The 16,117-nt window shown below is 43.2% G+C and overlaps 1 protein-coding gene across 2 annotated transcripts in view; it reads left to right on the plus strand.

Moving 5' to 3' along the window:
• Positions 1-16,117, plus strand: part of SLC5A4 (solute carrier family 5 member 4) — a 59,126-nt gene that overhangs the window by 7,312 nt on the left and 35,697 nt on the right. For both annotated transcript variants that reach the window (XM_050806871.1, XM_050806872.1), the window contains one exon: positions 4,721-4,838. In XM_050806871.1, the coding sequence (XP_050662828.1) occupies positions 4,794-4,838 (45 nt within the window). In that variant the 5' untranslated portion in view covers positions 4,721-4,793. The remainder of the gene's footprint in view (positions 1-4,720; positions 4,839-16,117) is intronic.

Genomic DNA, 16,117 nt, shown 5'->3' on the forward strand with positions numbered 1-16,117 from the left:
CTGTTGTCATCAACCCCGTGGTAATTCTGCCATGAAATTCCAGTTTCTTGCCTTTCTAAAACTCTCTAGACTCAGACTGCTGTAACATGTGGCTTCAGAGGTTGACATCTACATTCAGAAGAGTTTGGCCTCTAATTCTCTTTTCCTGGAAAGTCTACCTTGCATTTCGTATCAAGATTCTCCTGATCTGATGAAGGCAATGTGGGTGTGTTTCTTCCGTTCCCTGTTCTCCAGAAGAGTGTGTACAAAGTTGGCATTAGGAAATAGTACATTTTTCTAAATTGAAGGCAACTAACTTGATGGAAGATTTAAAAATACAAATTGATTAATCCAACAAAACTATAAAACACATTTATAAATCTATACACAAAATGTTGAAGGAGGAAGTAAAAAATTTGAAATATATTGAGTACATGGTAACTGGCCCATCTGAAGAAACAGCAGTCAGAAGATCAAAATGGCCATAGCTCCCGATCAGCAATTTAGATGGCCCATCTGGAAGAAATCGTGTTATAAAGCTGAGAGCACCGCAATTCCCATCAATAAAGTTGAGAGCTCTGCAATCGCTATGAATTTCAACCTCTCCACTCTCAAGAGTAACGGTTGAAATGGAAGGCAAGAGGTATACCCCCCACATTACCATGGCAACAGGTCCTACAGAATATTAAAGTGAACAGAGGCCACACTAGAGGCCACACCACACCACACCACACTAGGGGGTCCAACTGCTGCTATCTAAACAGGTGTAGTAGTTTTACATTTACAATTATGTCACATAAGAGTACATGTTTGGTTTTAAAGCCTGAACCCCAAGCCCACACATTGTTATTTTCTGTTTATGAAAATCAATTACAACAGAAAAAAAATGACCTGCTCCTCATATACAGTTGATAATGAAATTTTCAGGGTGAAAAGGGACAAAGATAGCATGTTGGAAAAAAAAGAGGTTCCATTCTTGATTAGAAATACCATCCCCCTCATTTCTACTATTCCTGAGTTATCAAACTTTTCTACATCAAACAGTGTAAAATTTGTGCCAGACTAAATTTTTAAAAGTAATATAAACTAAATTTTTAAAACTTAGTGTCTTTCTGTAAGAATAGAATTATGAAATTATATAAATCCTACTCATCACCTATATATATAGTGCCTGTTTTATTTTTGTATGCAACTAAATCTGTGTACTCAATTCTTCCTCAATTCCTGTGACTTAATTTAGCAATCTCTATTGCGTTGTATATGTGAAATATTGGCTATTCCTTGAGTAATTTAAAAGAATAGTCCCTCTGCATTCACCTGTGGGTTGACCGAAAACATATAATGGATGCTTTTTTAAATGGAGAGATTTAGATAACTTCAAACTCCAAAATTAAATTTGTGCTCTGGTTTATACTTCTCTGTGTAGTCACAGCCATTCTATTGATCTGATCATGGATATGAGCTATAAGGAAGTTGATTGACAAACCCTCAAAAACGTGTGTCAAGTAAAAATTTTAGGATAAAAGCAAGAGTGTTGTCATGAAAAGTTGGAACCCTTCAGGAGGTGAACCACTTCAGTGCAAATCTCTATCACTGCTGATTCACCTCACATTTCCAGAACTAATGAATCAAACAGACCATTGATGAGGTATAAAAGTCCCTTAACATAGGTAGTGCCATATTTTCTAAAGGAATTGTCCAGTTGAGTGTCTCATTGAGAAGGTATGGGACAGAACAGGTGATACGACGCTGTGGTAAGTAGAGGATTTTAATAATGCCCAGTTGGTTAGTAAACTGTGTATGTCTTTGTGTGTGTGTTATTCCAAGAGCCCCTTTGCATGCCAGTTTTTGTCAAGCCCCTTTTACCATACTTAAGTGAAACTGACCCAGCACATCACAAAATGCCTGAAATCAAGGGTCTGCAAACAATGGCCTCAGATAGGCTGCTTATTTTCCTTGCCCGTGGCGGCATTGGTGCAGGGTCTGATGTTAAGGATGCTGTCACACACCTCAAAGGTAGGTGGCCAGCTGTGTGCCCGACTGGGCCTTGCTGCCGTACACTTCAATCTCATCCACGTCGTCCTGTGACAGGGACTTGTCCCTGGCTCACCAGCTGACGGTGTGTCCACTCACTTCTTCTCTGAGGGAGGCTCTTCCTTGTCAGCAGCCTCACAGATGGCACTGGCCGGGGGCTCCTGCAGCTTCTCCGTGTTCTTGAGGAGGAGGGAGTTGCCCAGGTGAGAACCCAGGAACAGGTACACAGGCTCCATGGTGACCATGCTGGTGGTGAGGACGCTGGTCACCGCCTTGTCAAAAGTGGAACGCTTGGATGCTGCACATGCCATCGGTGATGAGGGTCAGCACTTAGATCTCACCGTGCTTGAAGGAGATGACCGTCTTGTCATAGAAGATGAAGGTGGCCTGGGCACAGTCCAGGATGATCTGCACAGCCATCTGGGTGTGCAGTGGGAAAGCCATGGCGCCTGTGGTGAGGCTGTTGAGAGCCACGCCCTATGGGGGAACTCTCTGGTTCAGAATAGCAAGCTGACGACAAAGACCACCACCCCACCTATGGACTTGGGCACGGCCAGAGCCTGCATGCAGTCAGTGGGTAGCTGGTGAGGGACCAGATGATGGGGTGCACCTTCTACGTGATGTCAGCAAGATGGCCACAAAGCAGCACTGTCTGCTGTAGTCATTGTCCACCATTGCAGTGCGGCTCACTGGCTCCGCCTCCAGGGTTCACGCCATTCTCCTGCCTCAGCCTCCTGAGTAGCTGGGACTTACAGGCGCCCGCCACGACTAATTTTTTGTATTTTTAGTAGAGACGGGGTTTCACCGTGTTGGCGAGGATGGTCTCGATCTCCTGACCTCGTGATCCGCCACCCTCAGCCTCCTAAAGTGCTGGGATTACAGGCATGAGCCATCGCGCCCGGCCAGGACTGGATTCTTTCTTTGGGAAACTGATGTGGTAAAAGTGTCTATACTGGACTGTCCTGCCACATGTGGCTCTTGAGCACCTGAAATGGGGCATCTAGAATTGAGATGTGCTTTCAGCGTAAAATGCACAATGGATTTGGAAAATGTAATGAGAAATAGAGAATGTAAAGGATGTTGTTAAGATCTTTTATTTTTGCTTTTTTTTTTTTTTTTTTTTTTTTTTTTTTTGAGACGGAGTCTCGCTCTGTTGCCCAGGCTGGAGTGCAGTGGCCAGATCTCAGCTCACTGCAACCTCTGCCTCCCGGGTTCATGCCGTTCTCCTGCCTCAGCCTCCCGAGTAGCTGGGACTACAGGCGCCCGCCACCACACCCGGCTAATTTTTTTGTATTTTTAGTAGAGACCAGGTTTCACCATGTTAGCCAGGATGGTCTCGATCTCCTGACCTTGTGATCCACCCGCCTCGGCCTCCCAAAGTGCTGGGATTACAGGCATGAGCTACCACGCCCAGCCAAGAACTTTTAAAGGTTGGCTGGGTGCAGTGGCATGTGCCTATAGCACCCTGGGAGCTCCCTGGGAGGCTACATCGGGAGGATCACCTGAGCCCAAGAGGTTGAAGCTACAGTGAGCTGTGATCGTCCCACTGCACTCCAGCCTGGGTGATGGAGGGAGACCCTGTCTCTTAAAAACAATTTTAAAATGGATTTCATGCTGAAATAACATTTTCTGTGTTAAAATTTTAATTTTGTTCTTAATTTATTCTCACCTCTGCTCTGCTAGGTTGTCCCCTGGCCTCCAACTGCTTCCACTGACAACTCAGTTGGAGGGAGCTCCACTTACAAGGGGTTTTTGTGTAAAGTATCCCTCCTCCCACCTTATTCACATCCTGCTTATCATTCTTAATCCAATCAGATTTTGATTTAATTATGCCATATATTAGATTTTTACTGAAGTCATAAGCAGATTGCCACAAAGGAGATCATCCTCACTGAAAGGTTTTCAAAGGTGATATGGACAAATATTGCCACATAATTCTAAATTAGGTCTTGTATATGGTGGGTGTTGATAAGATTTGGGATCGGGATTGAAACTATTCAAACAAAATATTTGGCATCAAAATTGTTATGAATGGAGCTAATTTCAAATTGTTTTTGATCATGAAAATAAAAACTCATAGTTTGATTAAGAAAATTAGTCAAACTTACTCAGAGAAAACCACATTCATTAGACCAGTCGTTTATCAAAAAGGACTTACTCTTGTAAAGATACACGTTTAGAAGAGGTTGAATTCACTTCCACATAATACATTGTAAATATATTTTTTCTTCATTATGATTTTCTTAAGAACATTTTCTTTTGTCTAGCTTACTTTATTGTAAGGACACAGTATATAACACATATACGAAATATGTGTTAACTGACTTGATATTATGGTAAAGCTTCCAATTCATCCTTATTATTGGGAAGTCAAAAGTTATGCACAGATATTGGACTGCCGGGGGCTCAGTGCCTCTAAAACTCACGTTGTTTAAGGGTTAGCTGTATCTAAAAATCTCAAGGACATTACCTGTGGCCAATATTTATAATTTTTTCTTTGCTTTCAGACAAAATCATTCCTGTACATTTAATTTCATTAATATTACTCCCTATATTTGTAAATAGCTTGTGCTTAATCTGTGAAGTGTGAATAGGTTTTAGTTTTTGCATGACTCTTGCAGACATATTTAACCACATTTGATGAGTGAAGTGATAGTGAAACTACCTGGGGTTTTCTCTCAGCTGCCTCCCTCTTCTCTGTCTCCAGGTGACGCTGGGTGGAAGTTTACGAAGAGACCCGGTCCGGATTCAAGCTTTCTGTTCCCATTCTACTTTCTGAAATGCCCACCAAAAGCCACGGACCCCTGGCATCTCATGACCACTCGGTTAGTCATCATTTCTGTTTTTTAATAGCTGAGGATATCCTGACTACCTGCTCCCCACAAGATCATTACAAATTATACTAGTTTAAATTCAAAGGCAAAGTTTCCCCCTTCCTGCTCCCTGGAAACCTTTATCCCTGAATGACATGGCTAAATGGCTAAGCTCCCCTGCACCCAATGCGCTGATGAAGGGTTTCTTCCTGTAGGAGCCTTTCCTTTTGCCCCAAGGCGGATCCTTTCTCTTTTGTTCTCCCCTGACAATTTATAAACACTTGTAACAGAATCTCTTACTATTCTTATTTGTATTGATGTGGTCTTAAAAGAGACAGTTGAGAGCTGTGTCTGTGGCCTACATTTTGTTCTGTTTTTGTTTTGTTTTTTCTTTTTTTTTTTTTTGAGACAGAGTCTCACTCGGTCACCCAGGCTAGAGTGCAGTGGCATGATTTCAGCTCACTGAACCCTCCACCTCCCAGGTTCAAGCGTTTCTCGTGCCTCTCCCTCCCGCAGAGCTGGAATTACAGGCGTGTGCCATCACACCTGGCTAATTTTTGTATTTTTAGTGGAGAGGGGGTTTCACCATGTTGGCTGGGCTGGTCTCGAACACCTGGCCTCAAGTGATCCACCCACCTCAGCCTCCCAAAGTGTGTGGCCTACATTTTGGATATGAAATATGAAAAATATTTACCAAAAAATAGACAACAAATAATTACTATTGGATCCATATATAATTTAATCAATCTGGTTTCCTTCATATTTCCTCTTGCTTTTCATCCTCCTTGCAGTTTCATGATTCTCTGGAGGTCATCTAAAACAAAAACATAATTTAAGGAAGCAAATTTTTTTTCTTGAGAGGGGATCTTGCTCTGTTGCCCAGGCTGGAGTGCAGTGGTACAATTACGGCTCACTGTAACCTCAAACTCCTGGGCTGAAGCCATCCTCCTGCATCAGCCTCCCCAGTAGCTGGTACTACCAGTGTGTGCTACCAAGGCTGGTTAATTTTTAAACTATTTTGTAGAGATGAGGGTCTCACTATATTGCCAGAACTGGTCTTAAGCAATCTTTCCACCTTGGCCTCCCAAAGTGCTGGGATAACAGGTGTGAGCCACCAAACCTGGCAAGGAAGCAAATTTGATTTTACGTCATCCAAAGACTAACGCAAAGGAAGTGTATCTGAGTTGTAGTACGTCAGTAAGTGGAAATATTAAGATTCTATGTAAATTATTTGTGATTTCCTTTCTGAGAAGAAAGAGACTACAATTCTCATTATACATGTGCTTTTCAAACATTTCCAAACTTGCGATGAAAAAAAGAAAGAAAATATGAGACAGTGACTATATTTGAGGTCTATTCTTTCAACAGACTATAAACATGTGGGGTTCACACATTTTGTCAGCCAACAACAGGTTCAAAATACATACATTCTTAGTGTTAACAAGGGCTATAAAAAAGTGTAGAACAGCCATCAGTAATATTTTTGTGTTAATATGAATTCTAGGCTTGGATAAAACACGTGGGATATGATTTATTACAACTCTAGATGTCTGCTTTTTAAATGTTATTTCTTTTTTAGGACTTCAGTCTGATTAAATGTTATTTCTTTTTTGGGACTTCGGTCTGATTAATAGATGTCTTCTTTATCTCTTTTTCTCTGGTTTCTTGTTTGTTTTGCTTTGTTTTGTTTGAGACTGGGTCTCTGTCACCCACTGCTGCTGGAGTGCAGTGGCATAATCATGGCTCACTGTAACCTTAACTTGCTGGGCTCAGATGATTCTCTCACCTCAGCCTCCCAAGAAGCTGGGACCACAGGCACATGCCACTATGCGCAATGAATTTTTTCTATTTTTTGTAGAGATAGGAGTCTCATCATGTTGCCCAGGCTGGTCTAGAACCTCTGGCTCAAGTGATCCTCCTGCCTTGGCCTCCCAAAGTGCTGAGATTACAGGCGTGAGCCACCACACCTGGTTGAGATTTCTTAGTTCTATTGTATTCTCTAATACAAAAAAAGAAAGGTCATCATCCAGTTTTAAGTGCTTTCAGGGCAATTTCTTTTTTTAAATTTTTTTAAAATTATACTTTAAGTTCTGATACAAGTGCAGAACATGCACGTTTGTTACATACGTATACGCTTGCCATGGTGGTTTGCTGTGCCCATCATCAACCCATCATCTACATTAGATATTTCTCCTAATGCTATCCCTCTCCCAACCCCCAATCCCCTGACAGGCCCCCATATATGATGTTCGGCGTTCATGTATTCTCATTGTTCAACTCCCCTTATGAGTGTGAACATGTAGTGTTTGGTTTTCTGTTCTTGCGATAGTTTGCTGAGAATGGTAGTTCCCAGCTTCATCCATGTCCCTGCAAAGGACATGAACTCATCCTTTTTATGGCTGCATAGTATTCCATGGTGTATATGTGCCACATTTTCTTTATCCAGTCTATCACTGATGGTCATTTGGTTTGGTTCCAAGTCTCTGCTATTGTGAACAGTACCACAATAAAAATACGTGTGCATGTGTCTTTATAGTAGAATGATTTATAATCCTTTGGGTATATACCCGATAATGGAATTGCTGGGTCAAACTGTATTTCTGGTTCTAGATCCTTGAGGAATTGCCACACTGTTTTCCACAACGATTGAACTTATATACACTCCCACCAACAGTGTAAAAGTGTTCCTATTTCTCCGCATCCTCTCTAGCATCTGTTGTTTCCTGACTTTTTAATGATTGCCATTCTAACTGGTGTGAGATGGTATCTCATTGCGGTTTTGGTTTGCATTTCTCTGATGGCGAGTGATGATGAGCTTTTTTTCATATGTTTCTTGGCCGCATAAATGCGTAGACTGCATGTTTCTAAGGAACCGGTTCATTTTATCTGGGCTAACCAACTTGTTGGCATACAAATGTTTACAGTATTCTCTTAAAATATTTTAAATTTTTATAAAATCAGTATTGAGGCAGGGCTCAGTGGCTCATGCCTGTAATCGCAGCACTTTGGGAGGCTGAATCACTTGAACCCAGTGTTTGAGACCAGCCTGAACAACATGGTGAAACCCTGTCTCTAACAAAAAACAATAAACACAAAAACTAGCCAGGCATGGTGGTGTATGCTTGTAGTCCCAGCTACTCAGCAGGCTGTGCATGTGCTCCAGCCTGGTCGACAGTGATACTTTGTCAAAAAAAAAAAAAAAAAAAAAAAAAAAAATGTAGGGCCAGGCACAGTGGCTCACACCTGTAATCCCAGCACTTTGGGAGGCCGAGACGGGTGGATCACGAGGTCAGGAGATTGAGACCAGGCTAACACGGTGAAACCCCGTCTGTACTAAAAATACAAAAAACTAGCCGGGAGAGGTGGCGGGCACCTGTAGTCCCAGCTACTCGGGAGGCTGAGGCAGGAGAATGGCGTGAATCCGGGAGGCAGAGGCTGCAGTGAGCCGAGATCACACCACTGCATTCCAGCCTGGGTGACAGAGAAAGACTCCGTCTCAAAAAAAAAAAAAAAAAAGGCAGTAATGTATGCACTTTTATTTCTGACTGTAGGAATTTGAACTTTCTTTTGTTTTTTGCACTTGGACGTTCTATACATGTATCCCAGAACTTAAAGTATAAACAAAAAAAGAAACATGCAGTCCACCAGCTGTGAGTCATGAGGAAGGAAACAACAGACCTGGAACTGGTAAGAAGACTGAGTCGATAATCAAAAACTTGTTGATAAAGAAGAGCCCTTCAGCGGGGACACAGGCCCCCTGGACCTGTCCTGCCTGGCCCCCGAGGCTGCATTTACCCACCTGCCTGCAGAAGGTGGGCCATCAGGGTAACTAGAAGCTGCCAGCCATCAGTTTTCACAGTGAGGCCCCCCCGAGTCCCTCTCATCAGACCTGCTGTGAGCAGCAACCTGTGGCTGTGGCTGTGACTGGCAGAGGTGTCTTGGGGTGGGGCCAAAGTAGTCCCTTGGAGCCCTCACACACTATTGGTGGGAATATAAATTAGTACAACCACTATGGAGAACAGTGTGAAGACTCCTCAAAAAACTACAATTAGGGCCACCATGTGATCCAGCAATCCCACTGTTGGGCATATGCCCAAAAGAAAGAAAATCAGTGTATTGAAGAGATATTTGCACTCCCGTATTTATTGCAGCACTGTTCACAATAGCCAAGATGTAGAAGCAACGTAAGTGTCCATCAACAAATGAATGGATAAAGAAAATGTGATGTATATGCACAATGGAATACTATTCAGGCATAAAAAAGGAAGTCATGTCATTTGCAACAACATGGATGGAACCGAAGATTATTATGTCAAGTGAAATAAGCTAGTCACAGAAAGACAAACATCTCACGTTCTCACTTGTTTGTGGGATCTAAAAATCAAAACAGTTGAACTCATGGACATAGAAAATAGAAGGATGGTTATGAGAGGTTGGAGAGGGTATTGTGGAGCTGGGAGGGAGGTGAGGATGGTGAATGGGTGCAAAAAAATAGAATGAATAAAACGTACTATTTGATAGCACAACAGGGTGACTAGAGTCAATATTAATTTAAGTGTACGTTAAAAAACAAACACAAAGTTGCCCCCTGGCTTTGCTCCTTTGGGGGAGAGTTGTACAAATTGGACTAGTGGCCCAGCACCCTGGGCGACCATCCTGTGCTGGCCAGGCTGTGCCAACTTCATCTGGCTGGAAGTTCGGGGCGGCAGGACTCTGACCCTGCCTCTGCTAAGGGGCTTCCCCAACCAATGCCATTTAGTGGAACGCTCTGGGTGTGGACCTGAAAGTTCCAGCTCTCTGCCTTGCCATGTGAATGTATTCTTTGCACCACAAGCACCCACCTTGCTCATGCCTCGCTCCTGTCTCACTCCTGGGAACAACGGGTGGACAATTGCTTTGGGGGCTGCAGAGAGAAAGCTAAGTGGACTGAGTAGGGGCCTGTGAAGGGGGCAGGAGGATGGACTTTCAGAGGCTAAGGAGTGGGCAGCTTAAGGTTGCAATGGCAGAGGGGGCTCTGACCCAGGACCTGAACTGCAGCCAGCTCTTGGGATGTGGGCCACCCAACTCTGCAGATGACCCCTCCACTGACCAAACGGGAGAGGAGCGAGTGTTCTCCCCTGTGCATATTGATGCATTGTTTAGCCTTGGCTGACGGTGGGGTGAAGAGAAGTGTGGGTCTCCTGGGTCAGGGGAGGCTGCCTTTTCTAGTGCTCATGACTTTTTTTTTTTTTTTTTTTTTTTTGAGATAGAGTCTCGCCCTGCCGCCCAGGCTGGAGTGCAATGGTGTGATCTCAGCTCACTGCAACCTCTGCCTCCTGGGTTCAAACGATTCTCCTGCTTAGCCTCCTGACTAGCTGGGATTATAGGTACCTGCCACCATGCCCGGCTAATTTTTGTATTTGTAGCAGAGACGGGGTTTCACCATGTTGGCCAGGCTGGTCTCGAACTCCTGACTTCAGATTATCCACCCACCTCAGCCTCCCAAAGTGTTGGGATTACAGGCGTGAGCCACCGTGCCCGGCCTCATGACTTCTTATTCCTGGTCCCATACCTGGATTTGTCTCCATCCGTTTTCAGATTTGTGATAGTTTGTTTTGTCTTTTAGGTTTTTCATCTAACGCCTCCCGTAGACCGCATTGCTCAGAGTGCACTGTTAGGGCACGGTTCTGCCACTGCCACCCTCCGTGAACAGATTTCTCCCTCCTGCCCTGGGGATATGGAGAGTGGCTTGTTTCTTTCCCTATCTATCCTAGAAAGGTGATTTGTGGGTTTTTTTTTTTTTTCCCCACCAAAGTGGCAACTGGGTTGGTGTTGGGGGTTCAAGCTGGCCTTGGGTGGTAGCGCTCCTCCACCGTTTCTCCCTGGTTTCGACAGTGTTAGCATTTGTCCATGAAAAGACAATCTTTTCTCTAAAGCAATAAGGGGTAACAGCCGGGGGTAGTGACTGCTGCTGCCGCCCCCAGCTCCCCCTTTCCCCTAGCCAGGTGTGGGGGAGATTCCTGTTGTGACTGAATGTAAGCACCCCCAGCTCTGCTGCAGCCAATGTAGAGGAAGTGGGGCACTCCTCCTGTCTCTTTCTGCTCTTTACCTCCAGCTAAGAAACATCGGAGTTAGGGGGCCCAGGAACCTGGAGAGGCCTTAACCCTGTGAGGAAGTATAGGGGGAGCCCTCTCCCACCCTCATCCCCTTCTGAGAGTGGTCAGTGTTTACTAGCTCCTGAGTCCCCAGCCCAGGGACCCTGTTGCTTTCCTTCACCGGCCTCAATCTTCCTGGGCCTTCACTGCTCCCCTGCCCTTCCTGGGGTTGGGGTGGGAGCAGGCGTTGCTCTGTGTTCCCCTGTCTACCTTGTACCCACAATCATCCCACCGTTCCACCCTGTGTGACTTCCTTTCTTTTACCTACTCCTGTGAGTACTCCCTTCTCCCAATAAAACTTGGTGTGTATTCTCAAAAAAATTCAAAAGAAAAGCCCTTCACCAAATGACTCCCTGGGTGAATCCTACCCAACAATTATGGAAGAATTAACACCAATCCACCTTAATCTCTTCCAAAAAACTGAAGAGGAAGGAACACTTCTTAACTCATTACAGGAGGCTTGCATGACCCTGATAACAAAAAGAGACAAAGATAGTACAAGAACAGAAAAATACAGAGCAGTGTCCTTTATCAACACTAATGCAAAAATCATCTAAAAAATACTAACCTAATATAGCAGCATCTTAAATTATACACCAAGAACATGGGGAATTTTTTCTCAGAATGCAGGGATAGTTCAACATCAGAAAATCAGTCAACATATGAAAAGCAGCCACGTTAATAGAACAAAGGAGAAAAAAACACCTGGTGCAGAAAAATCATTGACAAAATTCAGCCCTTTTTGGATAAAAAACAACCAACATGGAATATAAGAAAACTCCTTCAACATAATAAAGCCACATATGAAAAGTCTATAGCTAATATCATACTCAATGCTGAAAGACTAAAAGCTTTTCCCCTGAGATTATGATCTAGACCATATGGTCCACTTTCATGACTTTAATAAAAAATTATGCAATTAGAATACTTAACATGAGCTTTACCCCCTTAACAAAATTTTCAGTGTACAAAACAGTACTTTTAATTATAAGTACAATGTTGTACAGCAGATCTCTGCCACTTATTCATCTTGTTTAACTGGAACTTTCTGCCTGTTAATTAGCAACTCTCCATTTACCTACCCTCACGCTCCCTGGCAACTGCCTTTCCACTCACTAATTCTATGTATTTGACCATTTGGAGTACCTCATGTAAGTGGAGTTACACAATAGTTGACTTCGTGTGACAGATGATTTCACTTAGCGTTAATGTCCTCAAGGTTCACGCACATTGTCGCATATTGTAGAATATTCTGCCTTTCAAAGGCTAAATAATATTGCATTGATGCATATACCACATAGTCTTTATCCATGCATCTACTGATGGACATTAGGTTGTTTCTGTATCTTTTGTGAATAGTACTTAAGAACATGGGTGTGCAGATACATCTTTTTGAGATGGCGATTTCAGTTTTTTTGGATACATGCCCAGAAATGGAATTGCTAGATCACTTGGTAGTTCTATTTTTAACTTTTTGAGGAAAGTTCCTACTGTTTTCCGTAGGAGCTGCACCATTTTACATCCTCACCAACAGTGTACAAGGGTTCCAGTTTCTCCACATCCTGGACACTTGTTGTCTTTTTTTTTTTTTTTTTTTTTAATAATTAATAGCTATCCTGACAGGTATGAGATGATACTTCATACTGGTTTTGATTTACATTTTCCCAATGATTAGTGATGTTGAACAATTTTTTATATACCTCTTGGCCATTGGTATGTGTTTTTTTGAGAAATGTCTATTTAAGTCTTTAGCCCATTTTAATTGGCTTATTAATTTTTTTTGTTTTTGCCATTGAGTTGTGGGTGATTCTTTTATATTTTGGAATCAACCATACTTCCTCTATTCAACAGAGTATTGGAAGTCCCAGCCAGAATAAGCGGGTAAGAAATAGAAATAATTAAAAGGCATTGTAATTGGAAAAGAAGTAAAATCATCTCTATTCACAAATGACATGAGATCAGGAGTTCAGGACCAGCCTGGCCAACGTGACACAACCCCGTCTCCACTAAAAATACAAAAATTAGCTGGAAATGGTGGCGCATGCCTATAATACCAGCAACTCGGGAGGCTGAGGCAGGAGAAGAATCGCTTGAACCTACGAGGTGGGGGTTGCAGTGAGTGGAGATTGTACCACCACCCTCCAGCCTGGGCAACAGAGCAAGACTCTGTCTCACAAATAAAATAAAGAATACATAAAGAAAACCTTAGCTGGGCATGGTGGCTCACACCTGTAATCCCAGCACTTTGGGAGGCCGAGGCAAGAGAATCACCTGAGGTTAGGAGTTCGAGACCAGCCTGGTCAATATGATGAAACCCCGTTTCTACTAAAAATACAAGAAATAGCCGGGCATGGTGGTATGTTCCTGTAATCCCAGCTACTCAGGAGGCTGAGGCAGGAGATTTGCTTGAACCCAGGAGATGGAGGTTGCAGTGAGCCAAGATTGTGCCATTGCACAAGAGCCGAACTCCATCTCAAAAAAAAAAAAAAAGAAGAAAAAGAAAACTTTACTGGGTGCAGTGGCTCATGCCTGTAATCCCAGTACTCTGAGAGGCTGAGGCAAGAGGCTTACTTGAGCCCAGGTGTTCAAGACCAACGTGGACAACATAGTAAAAGATCCCCCCTTCTAAAAAAAAATAATAAAGTTAGCCAGGCATGGGTGGCATGTGCCTGTGGTCCTAGCTACGGGGGAGGCTGAGATGGGAGGATCACTTGAGCCCAGGAGGTTGAGGCTGCAGTGAGCCATGCTTACCTCACTGCACTCCAGCCTGGGTGACAAAATGAGACCCTGTCTCTGAGAAATAAAAAGGAAATTTTACAATTCAACAACAACAAAAACACAACATAAGGCTATTCTGCGCAGACTGCCTATGAGTTGGTCCTGCTCCACAAGAAGCGGTATAAAAAAGAATACAACATAGTTTTTAAATGGGCCAAGAAGTTGAATATATATCTCTCCAAGAAGATGCACAAAAGGCTATAAGCACATGAAAAATCATGAACATTACTAGCGATTGTGTTAGAAGTGTAAATCAAAACTATATTGTGATACCCACTTGATATCTACTAGCATGTCTATAATTAAAAGATAAATGACAAGTATTGAAGAGGATATGGAGAAATTAACTCTCCTATGCACTGTGGGAAGAATGTAAAATGGTGCAGCTGCTATGAACAACAGTTTGGCAGTTCTACAAAAAGTTAAACAGAATTGTCACATGCAATTCCACTTCTACATATATACTCAAAATAATTGAAAGTAGGGATTCAAACAGATCCTTGCACACCAATGTTTACAGCAGCATTACTTATAATAGCCAAGTATAGAAAGAACCTAACTGCCCATCAACAGTTGAATGGATAAACAAAATGTGGCCTATGCATGTACTGGAATATTATTCAGCCTTAAAAAGAAAGGAAATTCTGATATGTGCTACAATATGGATGAATCTTGAAAATGTTTTACTAAGTGAAATAAACCAAAGAGGAAAATATTGTATGATGTCATTTGTATGAGGTACCTAGAATAGGCAAATTTATATAAGTAAGAAAGAATAACAGAGGTTACCAGGGCATAGAGAAAGGGAGAGATGGGGAATTAGTTTTTAGTGGGTACATACTTCTGTTTGGAGATGATGAAAAAGTTCTGGAAATGGATAGTGGTAATGGTTGCACAACACTGTAAATGTACTTAATGCCGATGAGTTGTATACTTAAAAGGGATTAAAATGGTAAATTTTATGCTATGTATATTTTGCCACAATAAAAAAATGAACTATAAAAGAAGAATTTCTGGGCTTTCCAGTTTTTTTGTTTGTTTTGTTTTGTTTTGTTTTTTTGAGACAGGATCTTACTTGGTTGCCCAGGATGGAGTGCAGTGGCATGATCATGGCTCACTATAGCTTTGACCTCCCAATCACAAGTGATCCTCCCTCTTCGGCCTCCCAAGTAGCTAGGACCACAGGCATGCATCACCACACTCAGCTAATTTTTGTAGAGACAAAGACTCCCTATGTTGCCCAAGCTGGTCTCGAACTCCTGGTCTCAAGTGATGCTCTCTCCTTGACCTACCAAAGTGCTGGGATTACAGGTGTCAGCCACCACGTAGGCTTTACTTCTAACTTCTTCTTAGCTGTGGTCCAGGGGTCTTGTTTCCTGAGTCCTCGTGATCCCCATCACATGCTTCCAGGTTGATTCACTTCTTGTACAACCCTCTGACCCAGCGCTCTCCACAGCTCTGCCCTCAACTCTCCACATATGGTGCCTGAAGAGCCACTTCCTTTCCTATACAGGCCACCAATGTCTTTTTGTGGCATATGAAACTCACTTCAGAGAAATGTGGGACTTTGGAATCCATGAAAGGCATAATTCACTTCATTGTCAAGGGATATAGCTCATTGGTCAGAAATTGTATCTGTTCTCTGAGGGACCATTGCATTCGGCCTCTCCTGGTTGGTTTCTGGTTCCTTCTCCTCTGTCCTTCTCCCCTCCTTGTCTGTCTTCATTTCTCTCAAATCCCGCCTCCACCTGGTCAGATCTCCTTAAAGACCCTGTCTTTGCACTCGAGAGAACGCCCCATGCTCCACCTCAGATTCTCCCCTCATTTCTGGCCCTGCATCCCTCATTCTCACACTCTACCTAGGCTAGCACTCACTGGTGGAGGGCTAGGGTGCCATATCTTTGGAGGAGAGGTTTAAAGGTCTCCATACCCAGGAGCTGGCTCTGATATCTCGCCCCACCTGCCTGAGGCTGATAATTAACCCAGAACTTATATAAAGATGGCTCATGCTGTGGAATGGATATAGCACTGCCTGCAGCCATGGCCAGTATGGTTAGCCCCAGCACCACGACTGAGACCCCAGAGCCACCTCCATTGTCTGATCGCATCCGAAATGCTGCTGACGTCTCAGTCATTGTCATCTATTTTCTGGTGGTGATGGCTGTTGGGCTGTGGGTAGGTGGAATCCCAGTGGCTTTTAGGGTGGGCACAAGGTTTGGGAGGGGGCATCTTAAGGGGGGGAGGGGTGAGGTCGTGACAAAGCTTTTCACAAATGTCGTGTTAGTATCAGAATCATTTTCTTGTGTGTTGCATAAATAATGCTTACAATGAGCTAATGTGTTCTCCTAACGACCCCATCGTGTGCACAGAGCCAGCACC

This window comes from Macaca thibetana, chromosome 10, assembly GCF_024542745.1.
Source record: "Macaca thibetana thibetana isolate TM-01 chromosome 10, ASM2454274v1, whole genome shotgun sequence".
NCBI lineage: Eukaryota > Metazoa > Chordata > Mammalia > Primates > Cercopithecidae > Macaca > Macaca thibetana.